Consider the following 17,122-nt stretch of genomic DNA (forward strand, 5'->3'; position numbering starts at 1 on the left):
GGTGTGTTGCTGGAACTATTTCCTTACAAAATTAAAACTCTTGCACACACATAAGAAGATAAGAAAGGTTACAAACGAGAGGAAGACATTCAGCTACTGTAATGATGTCACAAAATGTTGTGCTCAGCTCTTGTTCGTACCATTGATTCTTCATAATTGTTATTTTCAGATAAGCCTGAACCTCCAGCAGGGGTGCCTTGTACATCAGACATCCGCAGCTCCACCCTCACGTTGTCATGGTATGGCCCCACTTACGATGGTGGAAGTGCAGTGCAGTCCTACACCATAGAGATATGGAACTCGGTTGACAAGCAGTGGAAAGATCTCACCAGTTGTCGGAGCACATCATTCAATGTCCAAGGTCTCCTACCAGACAGGGAGTACAAGTTCCGGCTAAGAGCTGCTAATATCTACGGAGTCAGTGAGCCCAGCCAAGAATCTGAGTTGGTCACAGTCGGTGAAAAAACAGAAGGTGAGCTCCGCCTAGTGGTGAATATAGTGTACTGCCCTTTCAAAAATCAAGTTGGTCAGTAATGTAAAAAAGTTTATTGTATTGTAAAGCAAAGTCATTGTTTACAAATACTCTTTGTATTGGTATATTTGGTTTCAGTATCATGTGTCTGTATTCAGTATGATGTTTTTTTTATTATCAAATGTGTAGCACAAATAGGAGCTTTTTCTAATTTTAAATCTTCAGAATTATTCAAAATGTCTTTGTGCTGTGAGGTAAGGCAGCAAACTGCTGCAATCTTTTTTTAATGCATTCTCCATGATAGCCTATAGTGACAAAGGAAGATTGGGTGGTTTTATAATTATGGGTAGTGGTAGTTTTTGGAAAAATTTGAACACCTATTGTGATGTTGAGGCACTGAGCAAAAACTGGGTTTCCACAATCTGGCCTACCGCAATATGTATTACCCAACTTACACTTCAGTATTGAAGTGGGTCCCCTTGTCTTTGTAAAGAACATTTGGATCTTACAAGTTCAAAAAGATGAAAAAGGATGCATTAATTACATTAATTATTAGTCTTAAAATAAGAACAATCCTAAAAACCTATTTTAAAGCTAATAAAATCTGACTACTTGGGCCAATTAATTCTATTTTAACAGCCACTTAGGCAGAGAAACTTGGCACAGGCCTTAGTTACAGCTACTGTTAAACATAGGAAATTTATTAGTTTTATTTATAACCCTGTTTGGCACAGATTTACTTATGTAACCTTGTATGTAGGAGTCTATTATAGTGGCTGAGAAAAGGTCAGAGACTTCTGTTATCGATTTTAGTGGTGTATTTAAAGAAACAGTAACACAAATGTCTGTTTTTTCAACTTTCAGAAAAAAAAGAAGAGGCCGAAATATCTGATGATGGTAAGTGCTTTAAAGCAGCTGTCTGAAAATGAAATAATATGCCATGTTATTTTCTATTAATATTTTATCTCCTGCATCTCAGATGCTGACAAAGAAGCAGAGCCTGAGTACAGAGATGTGTTTATTAACACAGCTCAGAAGGTGCAAGAATTGTATGATGTGGACGAAAGACTTGGAACGTAAGTGATCTGTTGCTTTAATGACTTTTATCCATAAAATACATCATTTCAAACCACTTTACATTAAAGCACATCTTTCCATCATCTTCAAGAATTAGTTGTGCAGAAACACAGAAGTGAGTCCCTCACGTGTGGTGTAGATAATAGAAGATATGGTGTTGTAGTATCAGACCAAACTTCAAAAACAGACTGAGAGAGAAGGGTGTCAGTGGTCTGGTTACTTCAAAAGGTCTTCAGCACTACAACAAACGATTACCTTTTGCCAAAAAATATCTGAGAGCCAGAAAGCTTCTTCAGAAAAGACATATTGTCAAATTAATCTAAACACATTTTTTAGCCAGATACATGCAGAAACCCATCAACAGAATCTAAAGAGGGATATCTACACCTTTTCTTCAAACATAGAAGATGCAATTTAGGTTCAGGGTGTGTGGAAGAGTGGCAGTTTCAGTTATTAGAGAGCTAACACTAAAGGAAGTCACCAGCTGGGAATTTAAATGTATGACAGTATATGCAGATTTAAGATATTATGCACAAGTCTGTTTCTGCCTTTGATATTTGCATACAACATTAATGTTTGCATGTTTTGTTCCAAATTCCTTGAATACATTTTTAAAAATACATATACCTAAATAACAAGTTTTCAAATGTAGATAATGTATTTAATGGAGGACAGGCCATTTTTATGTCCAAACCTATTCTTTATTTAACCAAGTTATGTAATATTCTAGGTGGAGGCATGTGTAAAGTATGTCATGTCATTGTTGTCAGCAGGCAAATTTTCAAGGTACTGTATATAGAAGGGATTCTATAAGAAAATCCAGATGATATGTAAATGTGTTTAGAGAAAAGGTGGAAATGTTATGAAATAAACAATAAGGTTAAGAAAATTTAACAGCTTGACTGCAGTTCAGATCTAAAATCAGTAACCAGATGACTGGTGATCTGCGTAACTGAATGAGTTGCCTCTTTGCAAGTTCCACTGGATGGCAAGTGATCTGTTTTTTAATGGATATTTGTTGTCTTTTAGGGGAAAATTTGGACAAGTGTTTAAACTATTTGAGAAGAAAACTGGAAAGGTTTGGGCAGGAAAGTTCATAAAAGCTTATTCAGCCAAAGATAAAGAAAATGTGAGGCAAGAAATTAGTATCATGAACTGCCTTCATCACCCTAAACTTGTCCAGTGTGTGGATGCCTTCGAAAGCAAATCTGACATTGTCATGGTTATGGAAATGTGAGTATTTTGTTCTTATATATCACTCCATACATGTCCATACATACAGTACTTATTAAATGTGTTTTTGATTGTTTTTAATAAATCACTAATCATTTACCAACTCATAATGTGATAAGCAAGTGACGAATGATCTCTAGTTATCATACACATCTCCTGAATGGACTTAAAGGGTATATCAGGATTCAGAGGCCTCCAGTGGAATATTTTCCTTAAAACAGTGCTGCTTGCTTGGGGACTTGATGAAATATGATAACCTGTTTCATCAGCAGCAAATGTTGGGATAATATATTTTTTTTTTCCAGTTCAAGGACAATTGCCATGAATGTTCTAATTACATATGCATAACTATATTAAAATCCACAATATGAAATTATATCAATCAATATATAATTTTGCATGGCCCTTTTTATATTTAATATTATAAATGGAGGAAAAGTAACTTAGGTGGTGTCTTTATGTCAGTGAAATGAAATCAGGTGTCAATTACACTTAAAAGAGGGAACTGGATAGGTGAACCCAACAAGTGTATTTTTACTGTTATCATTACTACTGACAGCATCCGGTCTTTTATTCCAGCTATTTCAACTTGTTTTAAAAGTCACATAGTCTCATATTTAAAGCAGTATTGTCTCTTTTGCTTCAGAAAGAATTGTCTTTAAATGATTGTCTAAAATGGTTAAAAAATGCATGAGCAGTTTAAATAAAAACAGAGATGATTTCTTCAGCAACAATAAAAAATAGTGTATCCCAAATGATAAGTGAAATAAAGAAGTTGTAACTTTGTAAAGCATTCTAGTTTTATCGCAATAATCACATTGAAGCAGGTCTTTTTTTATAACAAAAACCTGTTCCCAGCTTGGCTGTTACAACGATTGAGCTTGAACGAAGACTCCTGCACACGATTAATCTCGACCAAATATAGAAGACGATGTACTGATAAAAAACAGGGTAATCTGAAGAATTTCCTTTCTGGCATACCATTTGGAAAAAGCAGATCTGAATCTTTGCAAAGTTTTGCAGCCATTAATGACTGAAAAAAATCTTATTGGAATCCAAATCAAAAATCGATTGGCAGAATCATACAGATAATGTTTTGTTTAGATCACGTTTTTTTTCTTGACAGTTTTATGTTAACCTGGTAATCCTTTAAATGTCCTTAGACTTTAGAAATATGTATGCTTTGCTGGTAAAACCTGAGCTTGTCCAAGGTATCCCTCACAGGAGCAGTGATTTTGCTTCTGGTTAACCATGATGTCTAAGATATTAGTAGAGCATGCATTCTGGGCTGAAGATGAATTTTATTCTGAAACAAAAACAGGACTATGGAGTAGAGCACTCAGGGTTATATCTCACTTTATTTGCTTCGTACATTATTAGTTTGTCTGCTGCAGGGGTAACACAAAGTGCAAAACTGAAAGTAGCAAAGGCAGGATGTGCTTAGCTTAGCCCTGTATACTGTATGCTGAACTACAGTATAGTACCAAAGTGCAGGGCTATTACTGCAGATGTATCAGTATAATTTGCACATACTGTAAGTAAATGAAAACATCCCATGAAACAGAAATCATTTTTAATGATAGAAGAAATAAAGCTACAGTACTTGTTAAATCTGTAAAATATACAGCTAAAGTAATAGCCTGTTCTGCAATTCCTACAAGCTCTCAGTGAATGTGTAAATGAGCATGTTTTCATGGAACAAAATACAAGATTTCTTCTTTTTTCAACGGTAAATAAGTTCAAAATAATGTCTTCTCTTTATTATAACAGATTTTTATATACAGTAAATGATAGATCCAATGTGGACACAGATTTTAATAACTTTGTCTATTTAATGATTGAATAAATCTTAGCATATACATAATAATAAAAATAAATCTGACCTTTTACTCAACATACATTCATTGCAATCCTAGTACTATATGGTAGTTTTTTGTCTGTGGGAATCGTCTTCTTTTTAAACACAAGCTGTCATCAACTTGTGAGTCTAATTTTTGGACTAACCTGCACCTTGCTCTGCAAACAGATGTAACTCATTTTAGTATGAGTTTTATTTTTTTTTATGAAAATTGAAACTTTGCAATAATGTTGGGAATACTTCATTTGGGCTGTCTGAAAAACCTTTCGGAAATATGTTTTTTTAACAAATTGCTTGAATAAAATATAGAAGAATCAATTCCTTTATTATCCTTCTATTTGTTATGAAGATATCTGTAACTGTCATTGCATTACCTGTGCGCTTTTACAGGATTTCTGGAGGTGAGCTCTTTGAGAGGATTATTGATGAAGACTTTGAGTTAACAGAAAGAGAAGTCATCAAATACATGCTGCAGATAATTGATGGCGTCCGGTTCATCCACAAGCAAGGGATCGTCCATTTGGACCTGAAACCAGAGAACATCATGTGTGTGAATAAGACAGGAAGCAAAATCAAGCTGATTGATTTTGGACTTGCCCGGCGATTAGGTAATCAACCCATTGCTACAAGCAGACACTTACTGTACAGTTGATACTCATAAGACACAATTTCATAGTGTGGTTGTCCAGGCACTGCTTGTACAAAAGTGGCTTTGCTGTATCGCTAATCTCTTTAGAGCTACTTGGAAAGTTGTGTAATTCTTCTTTTTTTTTGCAGAAAACTCATCTTCACTCAAAGTTCTTTTTGGAACACCAGAATTTGTCGCCCCTGAAGTTATAAACTATGAACCGATTGGATATGCAACTGACATGTGGAGCATTGGAGTCATCTGCTACATCTTGTAAGTGAATGGGACCATAACCTTGAATTGCTCCTAACCTAAACCACAGAAGAAGCATTGTGACATAGAATTAATCACTACAAATATGCACCAGTTATTTTCCTTTATCACTACACAAATCTTGACACAAATCCCAGCAATTATTTTAAGCATACATAGTTATTTGGTAATGAACGATTTGTGTCCAAATGGAGAAACTGAGTATGTGTGCTGCATGTACAAGTGTATATGAATACAGAAGATTAATAGTCTCAATAGAAATAACAGTTTGTTACACAAAGTTTCCTTCAGACCATCTGGGGACAACAGATTTCAGCAAAGGCTTAAAATTAATGATGTGCAAGATTTTTTTGTCTCATTTACTGTTTTGAAAGAAGCACGCATACAGGCTCACATCTATCTATGCTAAACATGCCAAAGCAATGTTGAAATTGCTGATTACATCTGCTACCTTTAGAGGAAAATAACATTTCAATTGGTTTTACATTGCAACTATAACATTTCTAAAAGATGATTACGGTGACTACTGAAATTTGTATTTTCAGTCTGTTCTTTTCTCAGTTTCATTTGAGTTTTGGAGGGAATGGAGATTATCGAATCGGTGGTGTTGAAGTTTTAAAAGTATTTAAATTCTCCTCCATCCACCATCATCTCATTGATGGCAATCTCCAGTTTATATTTTATCTAGTTTTAACATTGATAATCATTTACAGATGAAAAAGAATGATTAAAATCACAGGAGTTACATGAAACCCTCTTTGTGAAGCAACAAGTCGCATAAACCTCCCCAACTGTTTTTATTGTCCATGATTCTGATAGACTAGAACAAATGGTACTGTATGGGCATGAGTTCAGAAAACATTACTCTCCCTACTTCAGTACAGTTCTATTTTTTTTTTTCATATTCAGAACATAATCTATAAAACTGTCCAAGTAGGATTGTATTAAATGAAACAGGCCTCTTAAGGTGCTTGACTTGCTTGGGAATGTACTGTACTTGGATTGTAAGTCATGCAGTTATGTGGATTGCAGTTTTAGTAGTGAAAGTACACTTTAAACAAAAAGCTAACGGAAACAGCAGAGGCGATTCAAGGAAAAGCTCCACACTTAGAAAGTTCACAAAACATTGTCTGAGAGTACATGGTGTGGGCATTAAAAGTCGAAATGGATTACATTCTGCAAACCTGTGATTAAAACCACTAGGAGGCTTTACAGGCTGAGCATAACTTCTGTTGTCTTGACCTTGACTGTCTGATTATTGCAACTCTGTCTGAATGGGTCAAGGAACTTGGTCACTTGAAGCATTTCCAAGTTGTTCTTTATTCTTGTGGAATATGTGAACTTAAAACATTCTTTGTACGCTAATAGTTTAGAAATTAAAAATGATGATTACAACATTAGAGTTTTTGTGTGTCCTTGTGCTTAGGACATATTTAAAAAAATAGCTGTTCACTTGTCTCATTTAAAAGTAAAAACAGTAATGGTTCCTGTTAAACTGTTAATTCAGATGCAGTAGTGGTATTTTTATGTATTCAGGCAGCTGCAGTAGACTCACATCCAAGGCACTGTTTGATTCATCTTAATCAGTTTATTTTTTACATTCTTAGAACAAAATTGTTTCCACTGCAGGATGAACCTGTGCTGTTCCGTTATTACTGTAAATGGATATAGAAGAGCTGTGACTGCAGCGGCTCTGCCAGAGGGTGTTCTTCATATGAAACAAAAACATACACCAAATGTTTCCTTTAGAGCTGTAGCACAATCTCAGATTCAAATAAAAACAACAATATATTAATAAAATAGCTGCTGTGTCTAGCTCCTGGGCCATTGGAAAGTATGTAAAAACAGGAATTTTGAAAGAACATGGAGTTTCAGGTTTTGTTTTGGCATGAGATTTGCACAAAACAGGAGATTTGATTCTAAGAGTGATGTAAGACAAACCTCAAGGTTGATAAAAAGGAATAACCTGTGATGTTACTCCAACTGTGGGGCCACTTGAGGGCATTTCTTCAAACGGGCTCTCATCTATTTTCAGATGGAAATACCTACAAAATCAAATATTTTGGAGTGCTTAGGAAATAACTCCTAGATTGATGGCAAGGAACCTAATACCTTTTTAGAGAAAACTCGTTAGTGACCTCAGTATTTGTTAAGTACTTATCATAATATTCCTAATATACATTTATAATATTATAATGCATAATTAGAATGTTTTTGATTAATTTCAACTATGAATGTGAATGAAAATCTGAGTTTGTATTCCTGTAGCATGTTTGCTATGCCTTTTCCTTTAGACTTAATATTAATCTAAAATATTAATCAATCTTGCCTGATAAAGTCCTTTTTCCTTCCAGGGTCAGTGGGCTTTCTCCGTTCATGGGAGACAATGACAACGAAACGTTGTCCAACGTTACTTCTGCTACGTGGGATTTTGATGATGAAGCCTTTGATGAAATCTCTGATGATGCCAAGGATTTCATTAGCAGCCTTTTAAAAAAGGACATGAAGTAAGCTTAATTTATCTTTCAGTTACTGTATGTTCACTGTGTTCCTTTTTCGGTATTAAAGTTCTGTCATGTGACTTCCCGTAAACTTGCCTTTGTCCAGTTATGTTTCCCAGTTAAAGATGCTAAAAATCTGCCATTTACAAAATAGGCCTGAGCTGGTTTTGTATAAACATTTCACCTGCTTTATGTTTTGCCCCTTCAATACCTCAATTTACGTGTAACACGGATCACTAACCCCAGTGCCTGTTTAACACACACCAACAGTATACCAACTTATTTGGGTGAATGTGATTATTGCTGAACAAAAGAATGTTGACTTTTTCCAACAACTGGAGAGGTGGTTTACAATTACCACAAAAGCGATATTAACAAAAATAGTTAGGACTAACAGTAATGAAAAAATCATTCTATACCCAGAAAAAAAAAGGACAGGTCTTGCTTATTTGGAATCCAGCAAAGAAACAATGAGATGGTAATTGTTTTTTAAAAGGAGTTATGATATCATAAAATAATTGTCAAAAAAGCAGAACACTATATTGTAGAGAATGTAAATTAAACTTTATAATAATTAATACACTGAGGCACTAGTGGACTAAAGTTAAATAAATAAAATGCAATATAATGGGATCATTAATGGAATCATTTAAAGATAATTTTGAGTTCCATCTTTCACACAAGATGTTAAACCGAGGTCCTGACTCTCAGTGGTCATTAAAGACCCCTGGGAGTAGGGAGTTATCCCAGTGTCTGGGCCAAATTCCCCCCCTTGGCTTTTACCACGGCCTCCAAGTTGTCCCCATGTGTGATTGGCTTGCACTTGCCCTGAGATGGACTGGCGTCACATCCAGGGTGTACCCTGCCTTGCGCTCGTTGCTTGCTGGGTAGGCTCCGGCTTCCTGCGACACCGTATGGTATAAAGCAGTTTGTCAAATTACATGACATGACATTGTTAAAGCAAACTAAATATTACTTCTAAATGAAAAGTAATTGCAGAAATTTGTACATTGTGCTATGCTGCAATCATAAAAATAATAGAAATCGTGCATTTTTTGGTACTGTACTGTATGTTATTCATGGAGATTTACTGAAAATGTCCATTTCATCAATTCACTCTTTGATCAAGTTATCGTGATCTTTTTTCTCTCTTGTGTTCTGTTCTAGCATAAGTTGGGAGAGCTTCTTTATCTTTCTGGGTTCTTTCATCTTAGGCGCCGATTGACGTGTGATCAGTGCCAACAGCATCCATGGCTGAAACAAGACACGAAGAACATGGAGGCCAAAAAACTATCAAAAGAGAGGATGAAAAAATACCTTCTGAAGAGGAAATGGCAGGTGATTCTTAAACCCTCATTTGGTTATTGGCATAAGCCCGTGGTTTCAAGACTTTGTTGAAGCCAAGTAAAAGCAAATGCAGCAACTCCTATGTGGGTGTCTTAACATTAATTCTGGCTGGAACACACTGCGTTATACATCACTCACTTTACTTTGTTATTTTTAATTATGTGTGACTTATATTCCATTGCCCTTTTTCCTCCCAAAATGCAAAAAAAAAAAACAGGATAAAGGTCTGGGCTGTCTTATTCTCTTAAATCTGGGATAAAAAGGTACCCGTTTCATTAGGCATCATCTGTGTTACTTGTGTCGTTTCTTGCTTGTTTTTTGCTGTGATAGACACCTAACCGTTGTAATGCAGTATTTCGTTATAAATGCATCTTTGACCTTCCTGTGCCCCGAAGTTTAAGATGAAAACAATCAAAATGTACTTTAACAAAGGTGTCTCAAATCGTTCTGAGCTGATTAGAGGTCTGGGGAAATGAGTAAATACATTATACATTGGCTGAAAGCTCTCCTCACCATTATGAACAGCTGCTGTTTTACAAAATCCAGCATAAAACTGTCTCATCTGTTAAATTTTGAAGCACATTTGACATATTTGTAATATCAAACATCCAATACCATTTTGGGGGAAAAATACAGATGGAGAGTGACTTAATTCCAGCCCTTGCTTATGTTGGACATTAGGTTTTGTGGTGTTCCTTTTTTTTCTTGTTCCTTGTTCTAATAATATAAAGATTTTTTTTTTAGAAAACTGGTCATGCAGTGAGAGCCATCAGCAGACTCTCTTCTATGGCAATGATATCAGGCCTAAGTGGAAAAAAGGGGGGTTCTCCCACAAGCCCGCCAATCTCAGACAGGCTGGAAACAGAAGGTACCATAGCAACTGCCTTTTTTTTCTGCTCACAAATATTTAAAATTAATAATGTGAACTCATTGACACTATGATACTACTTGGCTTGCAGTTTGTTATATTAGTGCTTCTGCAGCTCTCTGTCTTTGCAATAACCTTGAGCCTAGAGGATCAGACATACAAAGAGAGGGAATTAAAAATGGACTGTTCTCAGATCTTGTTATTTTTCTGTGCGCGACTGCTTAATTAGTTTAATAATACAGTCTGTATATGCATCTTCCTAGGACTTACGTTTCAGTCACTCATGCCCATTTTAAGAAATCATGGTGTCGCCAGTATTCAATCAGCTAGTCTGTGTTTTCTATGTGTCCTTACTAGGTCATTTAATCGTTTATGGTAAATTTCCATGTCTTTAACTTACTATGATCTCTGCTGATTTATACAGAGGATGTGGCCCAGGAATTTCTGGAGTCTGTGGTGGAAGAACGACCCCATGTCAAGCCATATTTCAGCCAGGTTATTAAAGATGTTGAAGTGGTGGAAGGGAGCGCTGCTCGATTTGACTGCAAGATTGAGGGTAATGTTCCAAAAAACAATTTCTGTATTCTAATACTGGCACATGGCTGCAGAATTTCTTTTTTTTATTTCTGAGCTCAGTTTTTGTCAGCACTCTATCTCAGAAATTCAGATTGTAATATTTTAATTTTATAGTTATAATGCTTAATGGAGGCTTCTGGTGTCGTAATGAAGTGTTGATTTTGAAATGGATGGTAATTAAAAAAGGGAAAATTCCTGTCGTGCAATTGCTGCAGTCATTGTCAGGCCATAGGACTGAAATTACATAATACCCAGCGTAAGTGAAGCAGTAAAACTAGCTGCAGTTGATATAGCTGAAATAATGATCAGTCATTATATTTTAAAATGATCATAAATTAGTGTTGACTGGAAGGGCATTACCATTTATTATTGTGTTATACTTTTTAAAGCAGGCCATCCCAAAAAGTTTTATGTCTGTTTCACAATGAGAAACTACCATCACTTTTTATCCTTGGAAAAGGGATGATGAATGCACCACAGCTCAGTGAGTGCACTGTGCATTGAAATGCCTCTCATTTTATTTAGGTCAGCTGTGATGCAATGTAGCGCTTGCATCCAGGCCATTAAGTTAATCCATTTGATCCCAGTTGTTTCCCCACTTTACGAAAGGCTTTGCTCTTGATGACCTGCTCATTCCATAACATATTTCATGTGTAAAGCTAAGAAGAATTAGAAATAATTGTTTGAAATAGCTTTCCAAAAACCATCAGGCTTGACTGGGATAAGGTTAAGCAGGATGTCCAATTAATTTCTGTTTGACAGCTTTTCCAAATAAATATAAAGTGAGGAGGTAATCGATCCTTATGGCATTTGTTATATGATTGCAGGCTACCCTGATCCAGTAGTAGTATGGTATAAAGACGACCAGCCCATTAAAGAAACACGGCACTTCCAGATCGACTACGATGAAGAGGGGAATTGCTGTCTGGTCATTTCGGATGTCTCGGGTGATGACGATGCCAAATACACCTGCAAGGCTGTGAACAGCCTGGGAGAGGTCACATGCACAGCCGAGCTCATTGTGGAGGTCATGGGGGAGGAAGAAGAGGAGGAGGAGGAAGAATGAGTGAAAACGACTTCACTCTTTTAATCTTACGGGCTGCTTTGTAACACACTCACCTTCTTTAAAAGACTGACTAACAGACAAACATGCTAGGAACACTCTTTGCTACGGTCATGCACTTTTGTTTTCTTATTTAACAGTAATAACAGATATCAAATGTTGAATGTAAAAATTATACAAATGGTGACATCATCAACATTCCGACTGTTGTTGAGTCTGGGAAGCAGTGTGTAAAGCAGTTTTTAATTTGCTTGTAATCAAATTCTTTAAGGAAAGCAAAAGGATGGGGAAATTAATGGTTTCAAGAGGGGGGATTGTTTTTACTATCAACATTATGATGTTTGGTATTACGAGGTGTTTTTATTTTTTGGGAATTTCTATTATTTTGAACTATTTTAACACTGCAACCCATATTGTAGTTTATACGTCAGTTGTGAAATATTCAAGCATGCAGCTACTTTTTATCCAACGTCACCTCCATCTCTCCAAATGCAAATACATATTAAAGGACTAGGCATTAAATAAAGTGACACTATTGTAGATGTATGTAGAACATATTTCTAATTTTTTTTTTTTAATAAAAATGTATGCGTTTGATAAACTACAGTTTGCAAGTAATGAGAACACTACAATTGTAGTTGCTCACTGTTCCAGAATAAATGTTATCACAAAGCATGTTGTTTGTACTATGAATGATAGAATTGGGATTTATATTGAGTGTTCAAGATGAATGAGAGCAGACATATTAGTATATTCAGAAAAGTCAAACTGAAAGTTTGATAAGTATGACAGGGTGACACTGTTGCAATTTAATTATTTTTTTCTTAATATTGATTAAACAATTTTGGACTTGTATTTTTAATGTATCTGGCACAAAAATGCTGTTTTTTTAGAAAATATTACGTTCGGCCCTTACCTAACAATTAATCAAAAACTTTATCCATGGGCACAAATTACAATCCAGTACCTGGTGCTGAGTCTGATGAGTAATAGAAAATGATCCCAGGCAAAGGCAAAGCTATCGTGAAGAACTGGGTTAGTAATCTCTGATGTGTGGATGAGACAAATGTTTATGTGATGCAGGGCGTTGTCAAATTTTAAGTTATCTTTATGTGTTTAAAATTTGCTTATCATGTGAAATAATCCAATGAAAACATATTTGACAAATTATAAAATGGTTTTCACTAGAATCCGTCTTAGTTGTGACTGTGAGAAACATTGTACAGCTGACAATTGAGGTCAGTCTCTGGGCTTTTATTTTTGGGGGATTTTCTTCTCCACTCTCACAAATATGTAAGTGCATTCTGAACAGAACAAAATCTGTTTGCTTTAGGAAATGCTACTCACTGCTTCACATTGATCTTTTTATTAAATTATGAGCTTTGTGTACAGGCTTATTAAGTTAACTGACATATGATGGTATATATATGCTTAGATGATGCATTTTATGAATTATTCAGTAATAATGGAAATGAGTACACTGGTGTTGTGTATTTTTGCACATTGAACATTATGAACCTGAAAATATGTCAGTATATTGTTAGGTAGGCTTTTTATACAGAAGGGATTATATAATGAAATGAGCTTCCATAGTATTTTCTTTGAAGACCCAAAGAAAGAAAACTACATACATTGTATAAGAGATTTATTTTGAACCTCTAAATATTATTCAGATGTTCTGCATTAAATATTCAAATTATTTTGATTAAGATCGGATTAGAACATACCGTATATACATTTTACAAAGAACACCTTTCACGTTTATGGGTTTTAAAAGCACGCTATCACTGTGAATTATAGTGATATTAACAAACTCTGTCAGTCTGTCTGAAAGATTCTGATTTTGGAGTGTGTAAAATGAATGGAAACAATCCTTTTGTCATCAACATGACATAGTTAACTTTGTCCAGGTCAGATTTTGCAAATATTAATTCTGATTAATGCTGTTTATAAAACACACACTTGTGAAACAAATATAGATTCATTCATATTTTTGTATGTTGGATTCTATTGTTACTATGAAAAGTTCAGTGAGTTTTCTACAACCTACAAAAAGAATTCTAGCAGATGAAAAGAGCATTATGAATGCAGTATGAGGTAATATTGATAGAGGTTTATGCCTGAAGAAATAATTTGTTTAGGCCTAAACATATGAATTTCTATATGGTTATAAAAGTATGTATAAGCAATGCCTAGAAACCTGATAACTATCATTAAATTAGTCCTGAAGGAAGCAATGAGCATACTTTTCTTGCAGTTTTTTTAATTAAATTATACTTCTAAGCTTGTATTTCCAGCCTTAATCTTTTTATTTTTAAATGGGTGACATGACGCATACTCACATTTTAGCTTGTTTTAAGGAACTGACCAACAAAGGATTTTTTGTTATATGTGGAAATGTTGTGTTTGTGAGAGCTTTTGATCTCCCCCTTAATCATTCAGGATTGGAGCAAAGATCACATGTGCAGTGATTAATCTGAGATCTTGCACATTTTAAACTGTGAAAAAAAAACTTCTGTCTCTCAATTTTCCTGGGTTTCATTTTATCACATGGTTCTTTACTAGCTAGTCACAAGAGGAACTATTTAAGGCATTTTCTCCAGGCTAATAAAAGCTTATAACTGATTCAAACGGTGTGCGAAGTACACTGACCACAAATTATCATCAATATAATAACAATAGTAATTGTTATCATTAATATGATTAATAATACAGCACTTGTCACACCAAAGTTACCAAAGTGATTTACTTATAGGTGCAGACCTAGTTCATCCACTAAAGAGTGCAGTAATGTGCCACAAGGGTCGCTAAGCAAGTAAAGAAGTGAGATATTATGCATTGAATCTTACTATCAACTAGATGCCAGCAAAAAGACGAACTAAATGGTCCAAACGGCACCCTGCAGTTTCAAACCTGACATTATTTTTTTTTGTATGTGTAAAAATGCTTTCAGCCACTAGATGTCACTAGGTTCCTTAATACTCCGTGCTTCGGCTATATTAAAGCAGTAATTAACCATATGTATTTATGAAAATACTTTTTTTTTTACTTCAAAAAATTGATTCCACTCTGAGAATAGTTTACAAAGCTCCCGGGGAAGGATTGGTTCTTCAAGTATGTATTATTTCTTAACGTGAAAACGGAAAACGGACCTGTAGTCAAATGGAAAGTTAAAGTAGAGCAGAACTCATAGTCCTCAAATTCCATGGAAATCCCCATGACGTAAGCCCCACCTTCATGTGAAGCATGGGATCCTCAGGGACTATATACCATATGTCTTTTGACTTCCTACACTTACATGTTTTCTGTTATTCAGTCTTTGTATTGTACCACGCATTCAAAAGGGTTACAAAGTTGATGTAACTTAGAAACACATTTTAATACATTGTACTGTATTTTAAAAGTGCAATATTCAATTACAGTACACTTATAAAAATCTGTAAAAGGTTAATTGGAAATCTAATCATTCTAAAATGTCCATCCATCCATCTTCTCACTGCTCCATCCAATTCAGGGTTGAGGAGGAGCAAGAAAACAATGGGCATGGGTGGGATATACCCCTGCTCACCAGTCCATCACAGCACACACAGAATAGACTCACACACATTCATTGACTTAGGGTCATTTTTCCCAGAAGCAGTTTAACCCATCAGTATGCCTTTGGACTTTAGGAGGAAACTAGAGCACCTAAAGGAAACCCACATTTAGGAAGAGAACATACAAAGTCCACACAGACAGCACCCCAGCTCTGATATTGAACCCAGGGCCCCAGTGCTCCAAGGCAGCAGTAGTAACCACTGCACCACCATGCCACCACCTTATAAAATGGAGCTATGAAAAATAGTATGAAACATTTTTTTTACAATGATTGGAGGGGACCTACAAATACAGCTGAGTGCTTACTAGAGATACTGTATGTGAAGAACTTCCACCATATTTGCTCTCTTGCAACAACATTGATTTATTAAAAAACTACATGTGCTTGACGTTGTTTCACCATTTTGTCCATTGGTAACAAAAACCTATTTCTTTCTCTGGAGAATGTTAGAAGAAATGACTTATCTTGACACACAGGAACTACTTCTCAGGCCTGCAATGGTACTGAATCCTGACTGAAACACTAATGTTTAGAACAATGATAGCTCCAGGCATAGGCTGGTTTAGGCCCGAGTTCACAATGTACTCTCTGTGTGTCAGATATTTTTTCTTGGTCTATGAACACTGCTTCCTTTGGAAGTTTCTGGACAAATTTAGAAACATCTGTGAATGTTCTTGTGAGATCCCCAACATAAAGATATTATTGTACTGATTTTTATTTTTGGCATCTGTTTGGCATTTCACAACTTTGTTGCAGTCAACTTTGGACTTTTTTAAGTTTGGAATGTTTTCAGTCCACAGTTCATCTGTTTGTAGGATTCTCCCAATAGATCAGAAATAGCTTAGCATCACATTGACTAAAGTAGTTCAGTTATTGTTCCTAAAGTTTGTATTCCCTTCAATTCAAATCAGCAGAGTTTTGGAAATTATCTTTTTCTTCTATTCCTCTTTCCATCCAGTTGCTGTGTTTAAAATAATAGCTTTATACCTGCTAAATGCAATTTATATGGAATCTTAATCCTATGTTGTTAGGGTGGTGCCATTGATTTTGGAACTGCATTAAATTCAGTTACAGGTACCTCCATTTCTGTGGAGAGAACTTATGTTTGTGTAATTATAGCGTTAGGGTAGATTAGTTTATTTTTTTTCAAGTTGCATCAGAATAAAACAATAGACAAAATAATGTCAGTTTTTTATCAGTAGAATTTACACATATCTTTGGTCAGTGTGCAGTTAATGTTCTGTTCAAGTTTGTATTTAATACAGCTGAGACGTTTGCAGATATGCTTTTTAATTTTACATTGTTAACTATCACAAAGAGCGATGGTGGTAAGGAATCCATGTGCACTTTTAACATCAATTCCTAAGTCTGGTTGGCCATTACCACATTTACCAAGCACCTGATCCCAGCTCTTTCATTAAAACAGAATTTTACAGCTGAGCTCCCCAACTATGGGGAGAATTAAGGAGAGTTATATTTCTGATTAGACAACACAGGTTCCTGAAAATTCAGCATTTATTTTTAAAGGATATAAATTATAATATATTTGTGCCCAATAATGCACATTGTATTCTGCATTATTATGTCCAAACTAAAGGAATTACGTTTTTTCAGACATAATAAATTAG

At 35.3% G+C, this 17,122-nt stretch overlaps 1 protein-coding gene across 3 annotated transcripts in view; it reads left to right on the forward strand.

Annotated features, from left to right (window-relative positions):
• Positions 1-15,882, forward strand: part of mylka (myosin, light chain kinase a) — a 101,503-nt gene extending 85,621 nt beyond the window's left edge. For all 3 annotated transcript variants that reach the window (XM_015358774.2, XM_015358776.2, XM_069196260.1), the window contains 11 exons: positions 170-472; positions 1,337-1,369; positions 1,452-1,548; positions 2,579-2,782; positions 5,031-5,248; positions 5,418-5,541; positions 7,896-8,048; positions 9,257-9,380; positions 10,134-10,257; positions 10,682-10,813; positions 11,661-15,882. In XM_015358774.2, coding sequence (XP_015214260.2) covers positions 170-472; positions 1,337-1,369; positions 1,452-1,548; positions 2,579-2,782; positions 5,031-5,248; positions 5,418-5,541; positions 7,896-8,048; positions 9,257-9,380; positions 10,134-10,257; positions 10,682-10,813; positions 11,661-11,899 — 1,751 coding nt within the window. In that variant the 3' untranslated portion in view covers positions 11,900-15,882. The remainder of the gene's footprint in view (positions 1-169; positions 473-1,336; positions 1,370-1,451; positions 1,549-2,578; positions 2,783-5,030; positions 5,249-5,417; positions 5,542-7,895; positions 8,049-9,256; positions 9,381-10,133; positions 10,258-10,681; positions 10,814-11,660) is intronic.
• The last annotated feature ends 1,240 nt before the right edge of the window (positions 15,883-17,122 follow it).

Source organism: Lepisosteus oculatus, chromosome 12, assembly GCF_040954835.1.
Source record: "Lepisosteus oculatus isolate fLepOcu1 chromosome 12, fLepOcu1.hap2, whole genome shotgun sequence".
NCBI classification, from domain to species: domain Eukaryota; kingdom Metazoa; phylum Chordata; class Actinopteri; order Semionotiformes; family Lepisosteidae; genus Lepisosteus; species Lepisosteus oculatus.